The sequence below is a fragment of the Dermochelys coriacea genome, chromosome 8, assembly GCF_009764565.3.
Source record: "Dermochelys coriacea isolate rDerCor1 chromosome 8, rDerCor1.pri.v4, whole genome shotgun sequence".
Taxonomy (NCBI): domain Eukaryota; kingdom Metazoa; phylum Chordata; order Testudines; family Dermochelyidae; genus Dermochelys; species Dermochelys coriacea.
The window spans coordinates 59,570,062-59,589,905 of NC_050075.1; the positions used below are offsets into that span (position 1 = coordinate 59,570,062).

The 19,844-nt window shown below is 38.8% G+C and overlaps 1 protein-coding gene across 4 annotated transcripts in view; it reads right to left on the bottom strand.

Moving 5' to 3' along the window:
• BRINP3 (BMP/retinoic acid inducible neural specific 3) overlaps nt 1-19,844 on the bottom strand; it is a 298,580-nt gene that overhangs the window by 128,286 nt on the left and 150,450 nt on the right. For all 4 annotated transcript variants that reach the window (XM_038414794.2, XM_038414797.2, XM_038414795.2 and 1 more), the window contains one exon: nt 12,568-12,758. In XM_038414794.2, the coding sequence (XP_038270722.1) occupies nt 12,568-12,758 (191 nt within the window). The remainder of the gene's footprint in view (nt 1-12,567; nt 12,759-19,844) is intronic.

The window sequence follows — 19,844 nt, forward strand, 5'->3', positions numbered from 1 at the left end:
CCTGAACGATGTTGCAAGGCCAATGGTATTAAAAGTTACTGTGTAAAGTATCCAATGAAGTGAGCTGTAGCTCACGAAAGCTTATGCTCTAATAAATTTGTTAGTCTCTAAGGTGCCACAAGTACTCCTTTTCTTTTTGTGTAAAGTTAGGCTCCTAAGAGAGAGTTTCAAAAGCATTAGTGGCAGGCACCAAACTCCCATGGAAGATAAGGGCCTATTATTTGTGCCTTGAAAACACTCATGGGAGTTTAGGGCCTAACTGTCATTTATGTCTTTGAAATTCTCCCTCTTAAGTCCATATTTAGGCATCTTAGGAAGAAGCCTAATTTCCAAAAATGCTGAGCACCAAGCATTTACCAATGAAGTCCATAGGACTCTTTGGGTGTTCAGGGCTTTTGAGAATCAGGCCACTTGTCTAGTTGCCTCAGTTATCGAGGTTTGAAAATCTAGGCCTAAAAATGTAATACCATTCTTCTGGCACTTATTAGAAATCAGAAGAAAAAGACAGTTTTCATATTTCTGGTTCCTTAATTGACTGTATAATAAAATGATAAACACAATAGGCCAAATTCAATCCTTGTGTACCTCCAATGTTTCCAGTAGAGTTACACCAGGAATGAGTTTCCTTCAAGGGATCCAGCCTTGCTTGCTTATCCTCAATATATATTTTTCTGCAGATTTAGTTTGCCTCAGAGCTACATTTAGACGCTGTCTCCGAACCTTTATTTTTATTTGTATTAATTGCTTATACAAAAGAAAAATACCAGTATTCTACTTTAGACCTGACTTTATTATTAATTATTATTATTATTTTATTTTTACTATGTCTTTTCATACATTTCTGGTCTGGACTCAGAGCTAGGTACCCTATTATACACATGGACTGAAGTGTTTACTAGTAAATGTTGTACTGGAATCATCTGTAATATCGAGAGATTACATTTTTAAAGGGTGGGGGATGACCAGTTCTTTCTTGCTGCCTTTGCACCACTGCAGCAACACAAAGCTGAGCTAAACCCAAGGTAGTCAACAAATTAAGGTAAGTTTGCAATTCCTTTGCATCACTATCACTGAATAGTGCAACACTAGTGGAAGAGGAATCTTGCCTCAGGCCTCTTTTACATAACATTCTGTAACTGGAAAAAAGACTTCCAAAGTGGAGCTATGTTTACAAATGCAAAAATAAGATGCAAGAGGACTGCTACATCAGAGGTTTACCTGTTCTCCTATTTCTTTCAGTTCCTTTTCTTATAGAAAAATCCTACAGGTTTTAGAAAATTATGTCCCTGCTATAGATTTCTGTAAGATTGTTTAAAAAAAAAGCCTCCCCCTGAATATCATTCTTTACTAAACTGTTAAAGTAACTTCTATAGAGCCTTTTTTATAAGATTACTGTTAAATTTTACAGGAAATTTCCATAAGGTTTATGTTTGCTTCTCATGGAAGAGGGTTGGTTTTTTGTTTTTTTGTTTTTTTTAAATTTTGACAATTAATGATGATTTTTTGTTCCACTGACTTCAACGCTTTTTGTTCTGCTGGCTTCCATGGGAAGAAGATTGCATGCTTAGTTTTGCGATGGGTTTAAATGAAATCCTAAAACACCACTGCAGAAAATAAAACTTAAAAGTAAGAATCTGGTGGTGATGTAGTAACATTTACTCCTGTGCCACACAAGTCCAAGTTAATCAAAAAACTCACCTTTCAAGTCTCTGGTTGCTAATTTTGGATTTTCAAAGATTAATCTGCCCATGAATTGAATGAGCAATACCAGTTTACCTTAACTTTAGATGCCAAATATCTACACAGACTACTGTTTTCTCATTCACAGAAGGGAATCTATCCCATTATAGTTAGACTTGATGCTTGTACTAGTTTCATTGCATGCCCATCTGTTGTGATGGCATTATGCCCACTCACAAGATGGTATGCCAATTTCAAGTGGGCATATGCGCCAACAAATATAGCTGTAGAATGATAATGTGTGGGATGCAAAAATTTACAAACTCTAAAAGAATATACTGTTGGTGGCAACAATTTCAAATTAAGAACCAATGTTTCAGTGCAAGAGATCACATCTGTTGACACTTGTAAGGATTATACAGGTTTCAGAGTAGCAGCCGTGTTAGTCTGTATTCGCAAAAAGAAAAGGAGTACTTGTGGCACCTTAGAGACTAACAAATTTATTAGAGCATAAGCTTTCGTGAGCTACAGCTCACTTCATCGAATGCATCCGATGAAGTGAGCTGTAGCTCACGAAAGCTTATGCTCTAATAAATTTGTTAGTCTCTAAGGTGCCACAAGTACTCCCTTTTCTTTTTAAGGATTATACAGTCATCAAATACCTTTTGACTGGAAATTTCATTTCTAATTCTTAATTGGGAGAAGGAAAAGTATTTTCATGTTAATCTAAGACAATCAATGGCCTCTGTAATTTTTTTTTTCCTGAAGGCCACCATCCTGGAAATTCACATGCAGTACTAAATCCGACAGTCCCTACTCTGCCCAAACTACCACAAATTGAAAGAGAGTTTTGTCTGAGTTAAGACCAGAATACTGGTTTTACCCTGGAGCAGACAACTGTCATCTTAGAGTCTTACCGACGGATTTTCTGAAGTGGATTGAATGGGCAGAACCTGCCAGAATTCAGCCCATTGTATTTATGCTCTTCCTCCTGCCATTACCCGTAAGATGGATGTTTGTACATAGCTTGAGCAGCAAGGAAATATGAATCCTCTTAGCCTCCATAGATACTAGGAGATACTAGCCTCCATAGATAGTAGGATTGTTCCCCTCTCAGTCCCCAGTCTCTCTTATCAGAAGTGGAAATAGAATTACTTTTTACTTAACTGTTGTTACAAACTGCTGTAAATCAGTAGCAAATGCTTGTGGGGAGGGTCAACAAAGCCCAGTGGATCTTCCTGGGATGTAAAAGAGACGAGAATTTGGCCCCAAATTATTTAACAAATTCTGGCTCCAGATTACCTATTGCAATGTTTCATATATAGCTGTAAAATAGTTTTGCAAACCATGCCACAAAATTATAACTGTGTTAAATCCCTTTACAAGATATGGAGTGACAGACTGAGTCGAGGGCTAAGCCTCAACTTTTTACTTTGTATAATTACTTCAACGATTTCCTGAGCCTTTTGTCTTCCATGTGACAACCTCTTTGACATTTGGAAAGGACAGCAACTACACAGCAACTTGTTTGAGATAAGTAACTGTCAATGGCTAAGGGAGAGTCCAACATAATGCATTGCAAAAAAAAAAACAGTACAAAAAATCACTGGATAAATCAGGGAAATGCATCACAGATTTTTTACTTTTCCTGCAGTTTTCCATTAGCCCTAGTGAGGTGTTTTTCCTTTAAAGTGACTATCGTCCTTCCATCTGAAATCAACAGCCAAGCTATTAATCATTTGCAAGATAAATGCAATCCCCTCAAACTTGAGGAAAATCCTTGCAAAATCCCTTGATTTTTTTCTGCATATTTTGCGATTTATTTCTCTTTTCAGTATCCACTTTCAAAGCCTCCTAACTATTCTATGATAGTTATAACTACAGCTGGTTGAAAAATCCAATTTTCCACTAAAAAAGTTATGACAGAATGGAATTTTTCACAGAGGTTGGTATTCCACAGAAAACTTAGGATTTTTTTCATTGCAATATTTCAGCAAAAATATATGGAAATGTTTGTGGATAATCTTATCCAAAATTAAGGTTTGTTTGATTGTCTCTCTTCTCTCCCCCTCCCCCCCCAAAAAATGGCTGTAGGAAAAAATATACTTGGGACTTGGCTCTAGTTAGCACATTGTCCTATTATCATAGTCTGGTTCAAGTCCATTCTTGCCTTATGTGAGGGATGAGGCGAGGGTTATCATGGCAAACAAAACATTGTGCTCATTCCTACCTCTCTACTATGTTCTGCTTTCTGAGAAGTACACTTTGTTTCAGATCCGCTGTAACGAGCTTGAAAAGAGCTGAATATTTTCACTGAATCAAATCAAACAAAACTACGTTTTGTCCAATGTTAAACTCAGGCATGCATCTAGAATAATATCGATTTAGGGACATGCTGCAACTGTTTAGACAAGAGGATCTAACAAATTTTTTCTCCCTTAGCTCATGATAAGAGATAACTGTACATATTAAAATTTATTAATACTGGCTGGGACTTTCAAAGAAGATTTAAGGAATTAGACATCCAGCTCCCATTGAATTTTAGTGGAATTTCCACATCTAACACCTTCATACTCCTTTGAAAAGCCCGGCCATTATCATCATTATGTACATTTATATCCCAGTAGCACCTAGAGGCTTCAACCAGGTTGGGGCTACATTCTCATAAGCACTGTATAGGCAGATAGTAAATGACAGGCTCTGCCCCAGAGAACTACTCACAGAGAAGAGAAGTGAAGGACTGGAAGAGCTTTACATCGTATAAATAAAAATAGTTTAGTGCTTGATTCTGCCCCCATTACTCACTGTGAGTAGTACCTTGTTCATCGATCAGTCCCATTTGAAATCTATGGTGACTACATGAGGAATTAGGTGCTACTCAGCCTGTGAAAGGGGGTAGGGTAGAAATTTGTCCTAAGAAAGGAGGAATCATCGTGTAGCAAATGAGCACTTTTCTAGAAATGTTTAATTGATCCTGAAATCTATGCTGCATATAATGATAGGATAGTACAAAGTATCATATAGGTAACTTGAAGTCTGTGAGTCTAGGGAATGGTGAAGAGGTTTTAAGAGAATCCAGGACAATCTTCCCTCAAGAAATTTGGGATTGATTCTCCTTTACATGAAGGTCCCCATATACTTGGGGCCTTACAGTGGGTGTAAATGTCCATTTTAGGCCCCTTTACTGGTTAAAGTGATGTAAAGGGCCATTCGTGTAAATGAGTATCAGGGAATTTGTTTTGGAAAATACCTGCCACAAGGTGCAACGTGGGACATTTCAAAGGTAAAATAACTCCTCTTCAGAAGTATTCTTATGAATGCATCTCTGGCAAGGCTGATTTGGCACTAGCCAGAGATGGGGTAAACTACATTTTTACAAACAAAAAACCACAGAAATCTCCACACAATATGACTTCTCTGTCATATCTGAAACATAGATGAATCTTTCTTACCAGCTGTAGTCTGCAACCATGAAATAGCCTAAGAAGACATCTAAGCTTTAGCTAAAAAAATGGATGTTATTTAGAAAACTATTCTAGGTTATTAGTCTTAAGAACTGAAAAGGATTAATGACAGTGAATAATAATGTGGGTTTTTTTTGTTTGTTTTGGATATTTTTTTTTTTATTCAGCATCAGATCCACACAGATGTTTCCTGCAATTTCTAAAATCAGTATTTTCTCTCCGGTTTACAAAATTCAGGAGGCAGATTGCTTCAGCTTCCTAAGGTAAAAAAGTAGAAGCATTAAAATACATTTTGTTCCTGCTCACAAAATAACTCCATATAATCCAATAATTGGTTCAAGAGATTAGCAGACCCTCTATGCTGATGCTTTATTACCGTGTAGCTGCTATCATTAACAGATGTTCGTCAACGGGTAGTGACTGACATTCACACTATAGATTGACCTTCGCACAATATATTCCGATGTCCCCTCGAGCCCCGGAATTTACCAGACTCTTTTTTAGTCTATATATTTAATTATTTATAGGTTTATAAAAACATATTTTCCAGGATTTATATTTGAAATTTAAACTCTTCAACGGAAACAAATTTTCTGCATGCTGTCTCAAAAAATGCCTGCAAAACAAGAGTGGGTGTTTGAAAATGAACAGAGATATAACCATTTGTGGTCATTTAACTGGGAAAAGTCTGTACAATAGTTTATAATGGCATTCAAAAGTAAAGAATTAAAGCTGTGTGGGTCTTAAGAACATCTTCAATAATTTATTTAAATAAGAAATGCAAATTGCCAGCATGGATACAAGTAGACTTATAATACTATAACAGCTGTAACTAAATATAAATGTCTGTGGCTGGGGAAAATGTATTTTTATAATGTGCAACAATAAATATTCATATTAAAGTACTTAGAACTATTATCTGCCTCAAGTAACTTAGTCTTTCAGCTCAAAAATACATCTATCTTCTTATATCCTCTTCCTGATGGCAATAAAAGGATCATAAAGCTGTGTTTCAAATTATAGTTAAAAACTGAAATGTTATAGGTATGAATTAAGTGATACTGTCAATAAGCAGGAAGATCAGTGATTAAATTTGCAAGACTTTTTTTTAATTTATACACGTATGTCCTCAATTATCAGTATAGAGCTCTGTACATTTTTAAGCTAAGTTGGTAGAAATAAGCTTAGGGGGTCTTTGACACAGGTCCCTATATCTGTACTCTAGAGTTCAGAGTGGGGAGGGAACCCTGACAACAATATTCAAAGGAAAATAGTTGTGACCTTTTGCATTGTGTACTGCTCAAAGGAGAATCTTTGCATATCTTGGGTCGTTCAGAGCTTCTAGGTCAAAAGCCTACATGAAATTTAAAAAATAAAAAATCCTTTTACACTCCTCTTGCAGACTGTCATACTGAGGGGGGGCAATTCACTCATTGCCACTTTTCTAATTTTGGGCTGGACTGTAACCTTACACTCCAGCCTGAATAAGGAGGCACTGTGCTGCTCCAGGAGTTGGGTAGCAACTAGATTCCATTGCACAGACTGGCACAGTGGGGAGGGGGACACTTGGCTCCACTCACACACCTGTGTGTGAGGTTACCTCACAAGTTCTAGCCATTCAGATGGTCCATGCAGGGGAAACTCATGAGTGACCCTTTGTATGTTTCTGATGCCTGGTGGGTTAGTGCAATATACCACACCATCTTTCTAGGCATTACAGTCTTGCCCGTGTTGCTTTCCATTATGAGACATTTGAGGTTCCTTAGCCACTTAGCCACAATTTCTAAAAGAAATAAGAGCAACTAGAAATGTTGTCTTCCGTGTTATAACAAAAAATTGTATAACTTCAGAGGTCTCATTTTAGAATGCCCTTGAGGAGTATATTTCTATGTTTGTGAATAAAGAGTTGGGAACATTTCACAGACAACCGTGTGCAAGCATTCCCTTTATGGTCAAAAAGGGATAGTCACGCAAGCCAAGTGGTCGCAGAGGCGCACAAATCTTACTGCAAGGTCAGTCATTTGCCAAGTTTTCTTTTATGCCCATGAATACAAATTTTCAGGAGCACTATTTATAAAAAAAAAAAGGGCATATTTGGCTTGGTCTTTTCTCATCAGAGTATAAAAGCAATAGCCCTTTCAGAGGCATAATTAAAGGAAAGGTAAAAGTGTGGTATTATGTGGGCTATATGTTAATGAAGTAGGGAAGTGCATGTTTTAGGATTCCCCATCTGCTCTATCCCCAAAAGGAATTCTAACAACAGAAAACGGGACTATATATATATATATATATATATATATATATATATATATATATATAATGATATTAGGTGTCACTTGACAACAATCTTATAAAATACTAATTTCCTGAATTTAGTTTAGATGGTTTGATTTTTCAAATGTATCCGGTGCCCGCTGCACCAAAGCCAATGAGAAATGTAGGTATACTCATCACCTCTGAAAAAATGAGGCTGTGTCTTTAAGCCCAAGTCCCCTAAAGTCAGTGGAAAGATTCCCACTGTCTTAATTTGCTTTTGGGTAGTGTTTTGTATAGGCTGGGATTTTCAAGTGCCTTTGAAACTCACAGCTTCAAGGTTTAAGGGGCTTGGGATGAAGCTGCCCACCAGCACAGCAGGGGTAAAAAAAGGAGTCTTTGGGCCCAGTGAACCTTTCCTCATTATACTTGCAGTCAATGTCAAGCCTGGGGGGGGGGAGGAGGGAGAGAGCCTGGCTGAGTTCAGGCGCTAGCTGTTGCTCTCCATGAGAGGAAGGGTCACTAGTGTAACAGCCAAAGCAGCCACCAGGGAGCCACAGGAGACTGTGGAGGAGACCTAGGAGTCTAAAGCAAATGAGGTAACTGAGTGACTGAAGCCCAGAGCCAATGTGAGGTTCAGCCTCACCAAATTTACGGCTGCCCTGCTCGAAGGAGCTTGGGCCCATGGCAGAATGCTGTCCAAGACACCTGTGAGGGCACTATTGGAGGCCCAGCCACCCCAGAAAATGGGACAATAGGGAACATGCCCCCAACAACTGAAGCGACCGTGATAGGAAGTAGCCTAGATTGGTGGATTGAGACTGGGAGGGCCCCCTGTTCAGGTTTCGACTCATGCAGGGTCTGGGGCTGGGACTTGGTGAAGTGGAAGGGCCCGAATTCCCCGACCACATCGCCTAGAAGACTGAGGCACTTTGACCAGCGAAACATGGGGCTGGCAGTCAGGCACACCAACCACTAGGCAGCCTGGCCCTCCAAGCACCCTGTTACAGGTATCTGCCTCAAAAGGCATTGAACAATAGCAAATTATTTGTGGTCCGTGAGGGATACAGATGCTCAGTACTTCCAATGGATCAAACCCTATCATTTTTACTCTGTATTAGCAGAATTCTGATATGTGACCCAGGGTTCAACAATCATTATCAAAAAATTATCTTTTCCCCAATCTGAAAAGCTTCCAGATATAGAACTCCAATAGAAGGAAACAATGGTCCCCCACGAGGAGGATTTGCAGGATCTGGACTTCAATACTCTATAATTTTTTGTAATATATCAAATATGTAGGGTCCTCCTAACCACATTTACGTCAATGGACATTTTACCTGCATTCAATGGAGTCAGGATGTCACCTCTAGTGTCTAAGTACTGTCCTTGTCCTGGAGAGCTCACACTTTACTATGGGAAATTACCAGCAATCCTGGAAGTTTTGTATCAAATGAACTGTCAGTAACAGATTGCTGATCAACATGTGTACAATTTGTTGTTAGATTTCAGTGAAATTAGGATTTATTTGCCACATAAGTGCTATTTCTTAAAATGATGATCTAATTTAATGTTTTGTTTTAAATTATTAAGGTGGCACAGAAATTCAACGTACTTCTGAAATGCTCTTTTCCAAGATCACATTTCACTTGTTATGGAACTCAGATAGCAGCCAAAGGAGAATAGGGTTACTGTCATTTTATTAATATATAGTTGGAATTCAGTTATGAAATATATTAAAGAAAACCATACCTCGGGTGAATAAGGGCTTTTGACAAGATTGCTCTGCAAGAATAATACTCAATCACTGGAATTATCTTTAATATAATCACCCACTAAGGAATAAAACTGCATCTCTAAAATGTCATTTCATTTTGTAATGTCTGGTTGGGTAATGTGTGTGCTAATTCTCTTTTATGCAGAACAATTTATACACCACTACCCCGACATAATGCGGTCCTCAGGAGCCAAAAAAATCTTACCACATTTTAGGTGAAACCATGTTATATCAAACTTGCTTTGGCCTCGAGCATTTCTGTTATTAATAGTCACTACCCACCCCCTGACTGACCCCTATCCACATCCCTGACACCTGACAGGCCCCCTGGGACTCCCATGCCCTATCCAATGCCCCGTCCCCGACCGCTCTGCCCCCAGAACCTCCGAACCATCCAACCCTCCCTGCTCCCTGTCCCCTGACCGCCTTCTGAGACCCTCTGCCCCTTATCCAACCCCTCGGCCCCGGCTCGGCATCCTTAACATGCCGCTCAGAGCGGTGTGTCGGAGCCAGACAAGCGGACGCGCTGATCTGCCATAGCATGCAGCCCCGCCCCCTAGAGTGCTGCTTTACCATGTTATATCCGAATTCGTGTTATATCGGGTTGCGTTATATTGGGGTACAGGTGTACTCTGTATTTAACACTAGGCCTCCATGATGGAGTGTATAAGCTCCACATGGGGGAGCCAAGGGTTAACAAGCCGCTTTGGGCCCAGAAGACCCTACCCAGCTGCACCTGCTGGGCATACTCACATTGGAGGCAGAGCTTAAAAGGGAGGCACCCTGTTCAGTCATGATGGACAGAGCAAGGGCATAGTCCGATGCTGTTAGCACCTGCAGAGAGGCCACAGGAGTTCCTCGCTGCCTGGACCAGACTCCACTGCTGAGCTTCCAAAGCTCATGGAGACCGGGAATGGTGGGCCATGATTGAAGGAGAAGAGCCTCCAGCCCACAGTCAGTGGGAACCTAAGAGGCCCCAAGCCTAGCTCTTTTGTGACTTTGGAGAGGTAGAGGCCATGGTATGAGGTGACTCAGGGAGCAGGTTTAGTGGCGTCTACCTGGCAAGCCATATATCCAATCTGCTAGTCACAGGGCCCTGGGTTGTAACCTGGTGGAGCAGGGAGGTCCTGAGTTTCCCTAGTGGTAGCCACACAGACTCTCACCACTGAGCAATGCAGCTGGACTTGGACTCTCCAACAGCCTCTATCCTAAAGTTCTTCAATCTATTGTGAAACCAGATCCTAGTTACACACTGAACCATCAGTTTGCAAAACATGACATAGGGATTTAGATACACAGCTTCCATTATTGTTAATGGGATCAGGTTTAAGTACATTTCTGGCCTGTTTTGAAAAATTTAATTTAACAGACTAATTGTAGCCTGATTCTCAGGTAGATGGAGCAATAGTATGTAGAATTTACAGCAAAGTAGCTTTAAAAGGTTTCCTAGCCAGATATCCATTTGTTGATGGACTGCCTTCTGTTGATGCTGCATCTTTCAGCTACTATAACTGAGCCCGATATTTGAATGAGTTGTAGTAGGGACTCTAATAGTCACAGCAAAATGTCATTCTGCTTAAAGACTAAATATTGTGGAGCAGCCTTCCTGAGACAGAAGGATGGCAAAAAGCAGAGAACTCAGAAAGAACCCTTAGTGTCTTAGCCAGGGTGGGCCTAGGGGTTCTATTCTTTCCCATCACCACAATTGCCTGCAGTGAAGGAAGAAGTGTCTTGTCAATGAAGAGTCAGTTATGGTCCCATGAAACATATGTTGGGGCAACATGATGGCTTGTTTGCTTGCCTTCGATACCAAATTCTTTTTCTTTGCAAAGATCTGACCCAGAACACAATAATAGAAATCAAGGTGTGGAAAAGGCCTTGAGAGGTCAACAAGTCTAGTGCTCTGAGCGAGGCAGGACCAAGTAAACCAAGACAATCCCTGGCAGGTGTTTGTCCAATGTGTGCTTAAAAATCTCCAATGATGGGGATTCCATAGTCTCTGTTGCGAGCCTATTCCAGTGGTTAAATACCCTTAAAGTGTTTCTTAATATCTCACCTAAATCTACCTTGCTACAGATTAAACCCATTAGTGCTTGTTCTACCATCAGCAGATATGGAGAACAATTTATCACAGTCGTCAACATATTTGAACACTTATGTCCCCCATCAAACTCCTTTTCATAAGACTAAACATGCTCAGGTTTTTTTTTTTAAATCTTTTTTTAATTTGTTATCCACTATAACCCACAGATCCTTTCCAGAAATACTACCTCCTAATCAATTAGTCCCCATTTTTGTACTTGTATATTTCATTTTTCCTTCCTAAATGAAGTACTTTGCACTTGTCTTAATTGAGTTTCATTTTGTTGAATTCAGACCAATTCTCCAATTTTTCAAAGTTATTTTGAATTCTAATCCTATCCTCCAATGGATACGCAAACCCTCTAAGCTTGGCGTTATCTGCAGATTTTATAAGCATACTCTCCACTCCATTATCCAAGACACCAATCAAAATATTGAGTACTGTAGTACCTAGGACTGGCCCTTTTGCAATCCCATTAGATACACCTTACAGGTTTGACAAGGAACAGTGATAATTACTTCATGAGTAAAGTCTTTCAACCCAGTTGTGCATCTACCTTATAGTAATTTCATCTAGACCACATTTCCCTAGTTTGCTTATGAGTCATGTGGGACTATTTTCAAAGGCCTTACTAAATCAAGCTATAATAGGTCTACAGTTTCCCCTCTATCCAGTAGGCCAATTACCCTGTCGAAGGAAATTAGGTTGATTTGACATAATTTGTTCTTGACAAATCTATGTTGGCTATTCCTTATAATCCTAGTATCCTTTAGGTTCTTAAAAATGTATTGTTTAATTATTTGGTCCAGTATCTTGCCAGGTATCAAAGTATCATAACTGAGCCAGTATCATAACTGAGCTCAGCATGGATGCAATGAGGAAGTGGGCCTATGAACTTCGTTATTCTGTAGGCCAATTGTTTTAGTCCAATTTCCAAATTTCATCACTGAAAAATTGGAAATGTTCATGTTATTCACTTGTAGATAGAACTGTTTTGTCTTAAAATGCAAAATGTCATGCCTTTGAATTTCTGCAAAATGTTTACAAAATGTCCAAATACATCAGTAAACGGTTTTGTATTGGTTGATCGAACATAAGGTGAACAAAATGATGGTTAAGCATTAACAAGACAGAGACCTCAGATCTTCAGTCAGGCCCTATGTTCTCAGCTAGAAAAGTTAATTGAAGGATTTGATGTTAATGGTATTGATAATATAAATGTAGCCATTTATACGCACTCTGACCATTTGTGCTTATTTTTATAATGGAGCTGTATGCATAATGAAGCTGTTTCATATCACTGACCATACCTCCCAAGGTAGCTGACAGTAGGAAATGTGTCCCATATTTCTTGATAAGGTTCTCTGTGATTTGCTGAAGGGTTGGGCGACGTCCTAGTAGTCTTATGTTGCGAAAGAATTCTGGAGCGAGAGGCAGTGGGGAGCCAAGGAAATTTCTTCTTTCAACAGCTAGATTGTTTACTTTCCAGCGGCCAAACTCTCTGCAAAACAAAACCATCCTCATTCAGAAATGCATCATTCAGACAAATGTTTTCATTTGCAAAGTACACCGCTCTGTTGCCTAGCTGGGGGCAATGTATTACAACAAGCCTTGCTTGTGATACTCTGTCATGGATTATATACACATGGAACAAGCAACAAGTATTATTTATTAGAAATGGAGGGAATACTCCATAACAAAATTGTCATCTGGAGAAGAAATAAATAAGCCACTTAGGATGCACCAGTTCCTATTGCTTTTGTTCAGCCTGTGATGTGACTATAATTCCAGAACAACTTGATTTTGTTAGGCACAGAATATAAATTCAGAATTATACAAGGTTCAATATAAAATCAGGGTTTTTTGTTACCACTTTGTAAAGGAAATTAAAGAGCACTCATTTTTAAGAGCACAATTTCTTTTGCACAAAAATCTGCCTATCTACTTTAGCTCACTACTTTAAAGGCATTAGAAAGACACTGTCAGCCTCCATTTGGCCACGCAGAGATCTTGCTGAAGTTTCCGGTGCTTTTGACCCTGATTTTGAAACATATTCTTCAAGCAGATCAGATTCATGGAAACAGAATGCACTTTTCTATGTAAAGATGAAGCTAAATAAATTCAAAGACCATATGCAACATGCACCCATCCCCCATTTCAAAATAAATCAGTGATTGCAATGAAAGCAAACAAGTCAATTAAGCAGTAATAAACACATCTTTTATTCATTTACTTACCAATTAAGATGCAGCAGAGAGTTATTAGCAAAAGGACATGTTGTCCTCAAAATCTAATCAAGGGACTATTTTATTTCTCAATGTCTGCAGTAGCTTTGCCTTTATGAAGCGCTTTTGTTTTGGTTTTGTCTTGTTTTGTTTTTTCTTCAGGGTAAAGTCATGGTCTGGTTTGTGGCTACTACAGTGACATAACATATGGGCTGCTTTTAAGGGTAAAAGGATTGTCATTTGGATGGATATGTCCCTCCCCCATTTTGAAATATCATGTAAAAGCAAAAAATCATTTTTAAAGTGCTTGAAAAACCCTACAGAAAGTCCCAGCTAAATAAAGAGATGACATATATTTTCAGAATACAAAAAATCCAGAATGCAAGACAGGAATAAGGAGATTGTGGGCTGTAATACACAATGCAATGCAAATGGCTAATTAGTTAGAATGGCTGGGATAGGTCATGTGATAAATAGCACTTTATTTTCTATTTGTCAAATTATTTGGAGTCACAAACTTCTCCATCAGCAAAGAATCTGCACAGCAGCAATGGTCCATGGACCATAGTTTAGAAATCACTTTAATCCTTTCACTTTTTAAAAAAGATTGTCTACCACAAATGTACTCTACTCTGAAGCAGACATGAGGCTGTGACAACATGTACCATTACAAATCTCGACTGCTCCTGCACTATTGAAATGGATTCCCTTTCAGTTAATACCAAAATAAATTAACAAAAAACATTCTTTTCTTACAGAAGTAAGCCCTAGCTACTGAACAACTGAATACCCAAATACTACATACCACTGTCTTGTGCTTGGACAAAGCTGATTATATATTAACCTGATTTAATCAATAACTTAATGAAGAAGAACTCTGGAAGAAAACTTATTACATATTCTGTGATGTGTTGGTATATTGGGTGCTTTCATTTCAACATATCCAAAAAAGCTATCTCAGTTATAGCACCTGGACGTACCATCAAGATAAAGCTGCTTTGACAGCAAGATTAAAATGCAAGCTTGTATTTAAATATTCATATAAAATACATTTTATATCTTTCAGGAATCTTTTCTTACAAAACTTACTGTCCGGCTAATGAGCTGTGTCAAAACTGAGTTTCAAACACATGGAGAATAAAGAAAAAGGGGAAAACATTATATGAGATAGTTGGCACTTCTCCTTGGATTTTCAGTGTCATAGATTTTTTGTCTGGAGAGATCATTATGATAATCTAGTCTGATTATCATGACTTCCCTCATAACACAGACCATAGAATGTTACCCAATGATTCCTACATCTATAACAACAGCTTGTGGTTGAACAAGTGCATGTTGGTTAGAAAGTCAGACAAGCCTGATTTAAAGACACCAACCAATAAAGAATTTACAAAACCTCTTAATAATCCGTTAATATAATTAATTATTTTTAGTGTTAACTTAAATTTTACTTGCTGTTTGAACTTGGCTGATTTCAGCTTCAAACCCTTGGATTTCATAATGCCCTTGTCAACTAGATTAAAGAGACCTCTAGTGTCAGATGTCTTTTCTCCATATAAATAATTAAAGACCATGATTGAGTTGCCTCTTAATCTTCTCCAAGATAAATGAAATTAAGGTCCTTTAGAGTCTCATTTTAAAGCATGGTTTCCAGACTACAAATCATTCTTGTAGCTCTTTTCCAAACCATGTCCAATTCTTTTTTAAATATCAACACCAGAATATGTATTCCAGTTGGGCTCACCAATGCCAGATTCAGAGACAATATCACCTCCTTTCTCTTTCTTAAAAGTCCTTTCTTTATACATCCAGGTATTGTGTTAGTCTTCTAACATAATATAAAATTTCTTTGGTTTTATTATCTCTACTAGCAGTTCCACCACTAATGGGGTCTTGTTCTTCTTTTTTATATATAATACACAAACAAGGGGATTGTTCCATAAATTTAATGACCGGTAGATTTAAAACAACTAAATTGAAATAATTTTTTCACACAGCAGGTAATTAGCCTTTGGGGCAGTCTTTGCTATAGAAGGTCAGGGGACTAAAGTTGTAAGCTGGATTTTTAAAATGGCTGGATAGTTTTGTGTCCCTGTCACAGGTTGATCTTGGGCTAGTAAGGGGTTCAACACCTAACTCTGATCTCTGCCTGGCTCCCCTCCTAAACTGTAGTATTTAGAGAATTGAGAGCACAGACTTGGTTGACTCAGCGCCAGCCGTTTTGGGAGATATCAGTGGCAACCAATTCTCAACAGGCAGAAGTGTGCTTTCCTGGACTTTTGGCCTGAGGAAGGACCAGCAATAATTCCTAGTTGATGAGTAGCAGGAGCTGCTTAGGAATCTCTACATGTAGAAGCCTGAGGTGAGATTTAAGAGTCTGGAATTGACTGAGTTGGCAAGAAGGAATCCTGAGAGATCCCAAACCTCCTGTTTGAGATATTTTGTGTTGATGTGAAACCAAACCCCAGAAGGAGGGATTTGTCTGTTTGAGACTTTATTCAACCAGCAGGGGCAAGATTGGTTTGGAGTGGGCTGAGGAAGTACCCCCTCTCTACAAAGAAAGAGAAACTAAGATCATAGACCCATAATATTTGTAGATATAAATGCTACGATAGGTACAGTCAAATATGACATTTAAGTGCCAAAAAAGTTCAGGAAGAATCCCCTACCTTTTCTCCACAAAAAACACACATGGCTACTGTTGAATCTGTTGAATAAAAGATGATGGATTAGTTCATTCTGTCCATCTTACTACTAAGGGTTGTTCCTATTTTTCCATCTACTAAGGGCTATACTTAACTGATTTCTAGTGTGTCAAGCGATGGCACTTCCACAAACCTCAGAGGTTATAGAATTATAGAAATGTAGGACTGGAAGGAACCTCAAGAGGTCATCAAGTCCAGTCCCCTGAACTCAAGGCAGGACTAAGTATTATCCAGACTATTCTACAGGTGTTTATCTAATCTACTCTTATAAACCTCCAATGATGGAGATTCTACAACCTCCCTAACAATTTATTTCAGCGCTTAACTATCCCGACAGTTAGGAAGATTTTCCTAATGTCCAACTTAAACTGCCCTTGCTGCACTTTAAGCCCATTGCTTCTTGTTCTATCCTCAGAGGTTAAAAAGAACAATTTTTCTCCATCCTCCTTGTAAAAACCTTTTCTGTACATGAAAAATGTTCCCCTGTGAGTCTTCTTTTCTCCAGACAAAACAAACACATTTTTTCCAAACTTCCCTCACAGGTTATGTTTTGTAGACCTTTGAGCATTTTTGTTACTCTCCTCTGGATTTTCTCCAATTTGTTCACATCTTTCCTGAAATGTGACACCCAGAACTGGACAAAATGCTCCAACTGAGGCCTTATCAGCATGGAGTAGAGTGGAAGAATTACTTCTTATTCCTTGCTTACAACACTCCTGCTAATGCATCCCAGGATGATGATCACTTTTTTTGCAACAGTGTTATACTATTAACTCCTATCATGTGATTCACTAAAACCCCCAGATCCCTTTCCACAGTACTCCTTCCTAGGCAGTCATTTTGTATGTGTGCAATTGATTGTTCCTTCCTAAGCGGAGTACTTTCTATTTGTCCTCATTGAATTTCATCCTATTTACTTCAGACCATTTCTCCAGTTTGTGCAGATCGTTTTGCATTTTAATCCTATCCTCCAAAGTACTCTCAACCCTCCCAGCTTGCTATTGTTCTCAAAACTTTACAAGTGTACTCTCTGTGCCATTATCTAAGTCATTTATGAAGATATTGAAGAGAACTGGTCCCAGGACCGATTCCTGTGGGAACCCAGCTTGACTGTGATCCATTCCACGGGATACCAGATAGCACTCACAAGAAGCTTCTTTTTTCCTGGAATTATGCCTAATTTTTCTCTTTCTTAATTGTATTATTATGCCACATAATTTCTCTTCTTCCCTGGTGTTTTACACCCTGCAAGTATTGTCATGTCCCTGCTTAGGTATTGCTTAGCCAAGTTAAAATATATATAATATAATCTTGTAATCATTGTTTCTACTACAATCTCTCCAGCCCTCTAACCACTTTTTGTACTGCATATGCATTATTCTTCCTCTGACATATGAGATATCAGGTTTTGTCCACTGCCAGAGGCAGAACACTAACAGTAGACCAGACAGTCTTAATGATCTTCCTAATATGGTAAAGCCTATGTTCCAAAGTCAGTGGGGGTACCATTCATCAAATTCCAATTCCACATCACCATTTCCCCCAGAACAGCAGAGCATCAGTGCTGGCTCCTACTCAAGAAAACCAATTATGCCTTGCATACAAACACTGCAGGTATTAGATGCCTATCCTTTCCTCTTCCTCTGCTGTTAAAGAGCCAAAACCAGCAGCCTGTTTTGGTGCTATCAAGGAGTAAAGAATCAGTAGCAGGTGCTACCAACTACGTGCCCACCTCTTTTCAGTCCAAATGATATGTCAGCTACTGGATGGAGTTCTCTAAAGTTCAGTGCCAAGTCTCTTGTAGCGAAGGATGACGGCTTTGAGTTAGTTGGTTTGCAAGTGAGAAAAGATTTAGTAACTCTGGTTCAGAGAACTGAAACTATAATGGAAACACATGAGCTAAGCTATTGTGAAAGTCCATGAACACTGTTCACTCCTTCTTCTGTACAAAGTAACTGTAGGTTTCTACCGCTTCCCAAAAAATTGGTTACTGGCGGGTGACCTAACAGCAAAAGGCTGAAGCATAATTGGGCCAATTATGCCCAGCTGTATTGTATGCAGGCCACAGCTTCTCTATCTGCTGAACAGGTCTGTGCCATTCATTCAATGTAGGGTGGTCTTAGAAGAAAGATGATCAGCCAGAGAGAAAATAAAAGTACATGATACAGTCCAAAGTCATCTATTTTTTAAATTCAATATTATTTCCTTATTTTATTAGTTTAATTTGCTTCTTTTGCAACTATGCTATGGCACTAATAATGATGTTCAAAAACCCTGGGTTTGTGGACAAGACATTGAGGCATGATTTTGTAAACACTAGGAAGTTTAGATTACCTGATAATCTGTAAATAATTCTAGGGTACCAGGCATCTAAAGAATGTCAATATCTATCCAATTCAAGGCATTGGATTTTTATACTACTGTATATGTGTGCATGTAAGTATACACACACACACATACACACTCCCTTTCAGAAGCTATATATAAAACATCTACTCAAATGAAATAAAAATGCTACTTTAGAAGTTGTGTCATAAATTGGAGAGGGTAGAAGCTGGGGGCCAGGAATATAGGCCCGGGTATTGCAATTGATAGGGTACAGGATGACATGCCCACAAAGAGGCCCTCAGATAACTCAGATCCATAGTAAGGAAACTGATGTATATTTTCAAATACAGGGGGTGAGCAGGGCAAGGTGGAGGTTGTAACAAAATAGGTTTCTATTCTGCTGAAAAAGAGTTTTCCCATTAATGGCCCATAACGGCAAGGTTTATAGATTGTCAATAACAATTGCGTGCCTAAAAACACAGAAACAAACAAGTACCATCATACTGGCTCTTAGTTTTACAGCTGCCATAAAAATTAATTCTATTAATGCTCAATATAGGTTGTCTGCAGACAGAGCCAGAGCCTCAGCTGGAGTAAATTGACAGAGCTCCATTGTCCTCAATGGTGCTACATCAATTTACACCAGCTGTAAATTGAGTGTGTTCAGTCAACTGTCCATCACAAGAGGTTTTAGCACACAGTTATTACAATTAGCAATGCTAAACTTCATTAATAATAACCTAATTATGTCTATAAAATGATACTAAAGCTAACAAGTATCAATGTTAATCAATAGAATCATTGTATAACTTGGAATATATTTTCGGAGAAGTTCTTTCATAGTTTGTTTTAAGTCTATGACATTATGTCCTTTGCACTTACCCTTCCCATGGCTCATAAATGACCCCATGTTCTACATTTGGCTGGTCAAACAGGTGAATGCTACTAATGGACTGAAGTGACAGCAGGACTCTCATAGACTCAGTCTTTAAGGTCAGAAGGGACCATCACGATCATTTAGTCTGACCTCCTGCATACTGCAGGCCACAGACCCTCACCTGCAGCCAATGTTTCCCAAGCAACTACAGGTTAAGCTGTTGGCAGAACAGAGATGGTAGGAGTTACAATGCCCTCCCCCAACATGTCCCCCACTCACCCTTTTTCTTTAGCTGCAGCAGGATTTGTTAATACTTGTAGCCATGCTTGTATAAGGCCAAAATGGAACCTCAACTGCATTGAAATTCAGAAAGGAAAAGCCCAATACATCCTGACTCACTGTTTATGTGTAAGATTTGTAACATGAATGGGTAAGTAGCCATACTTCTGGTA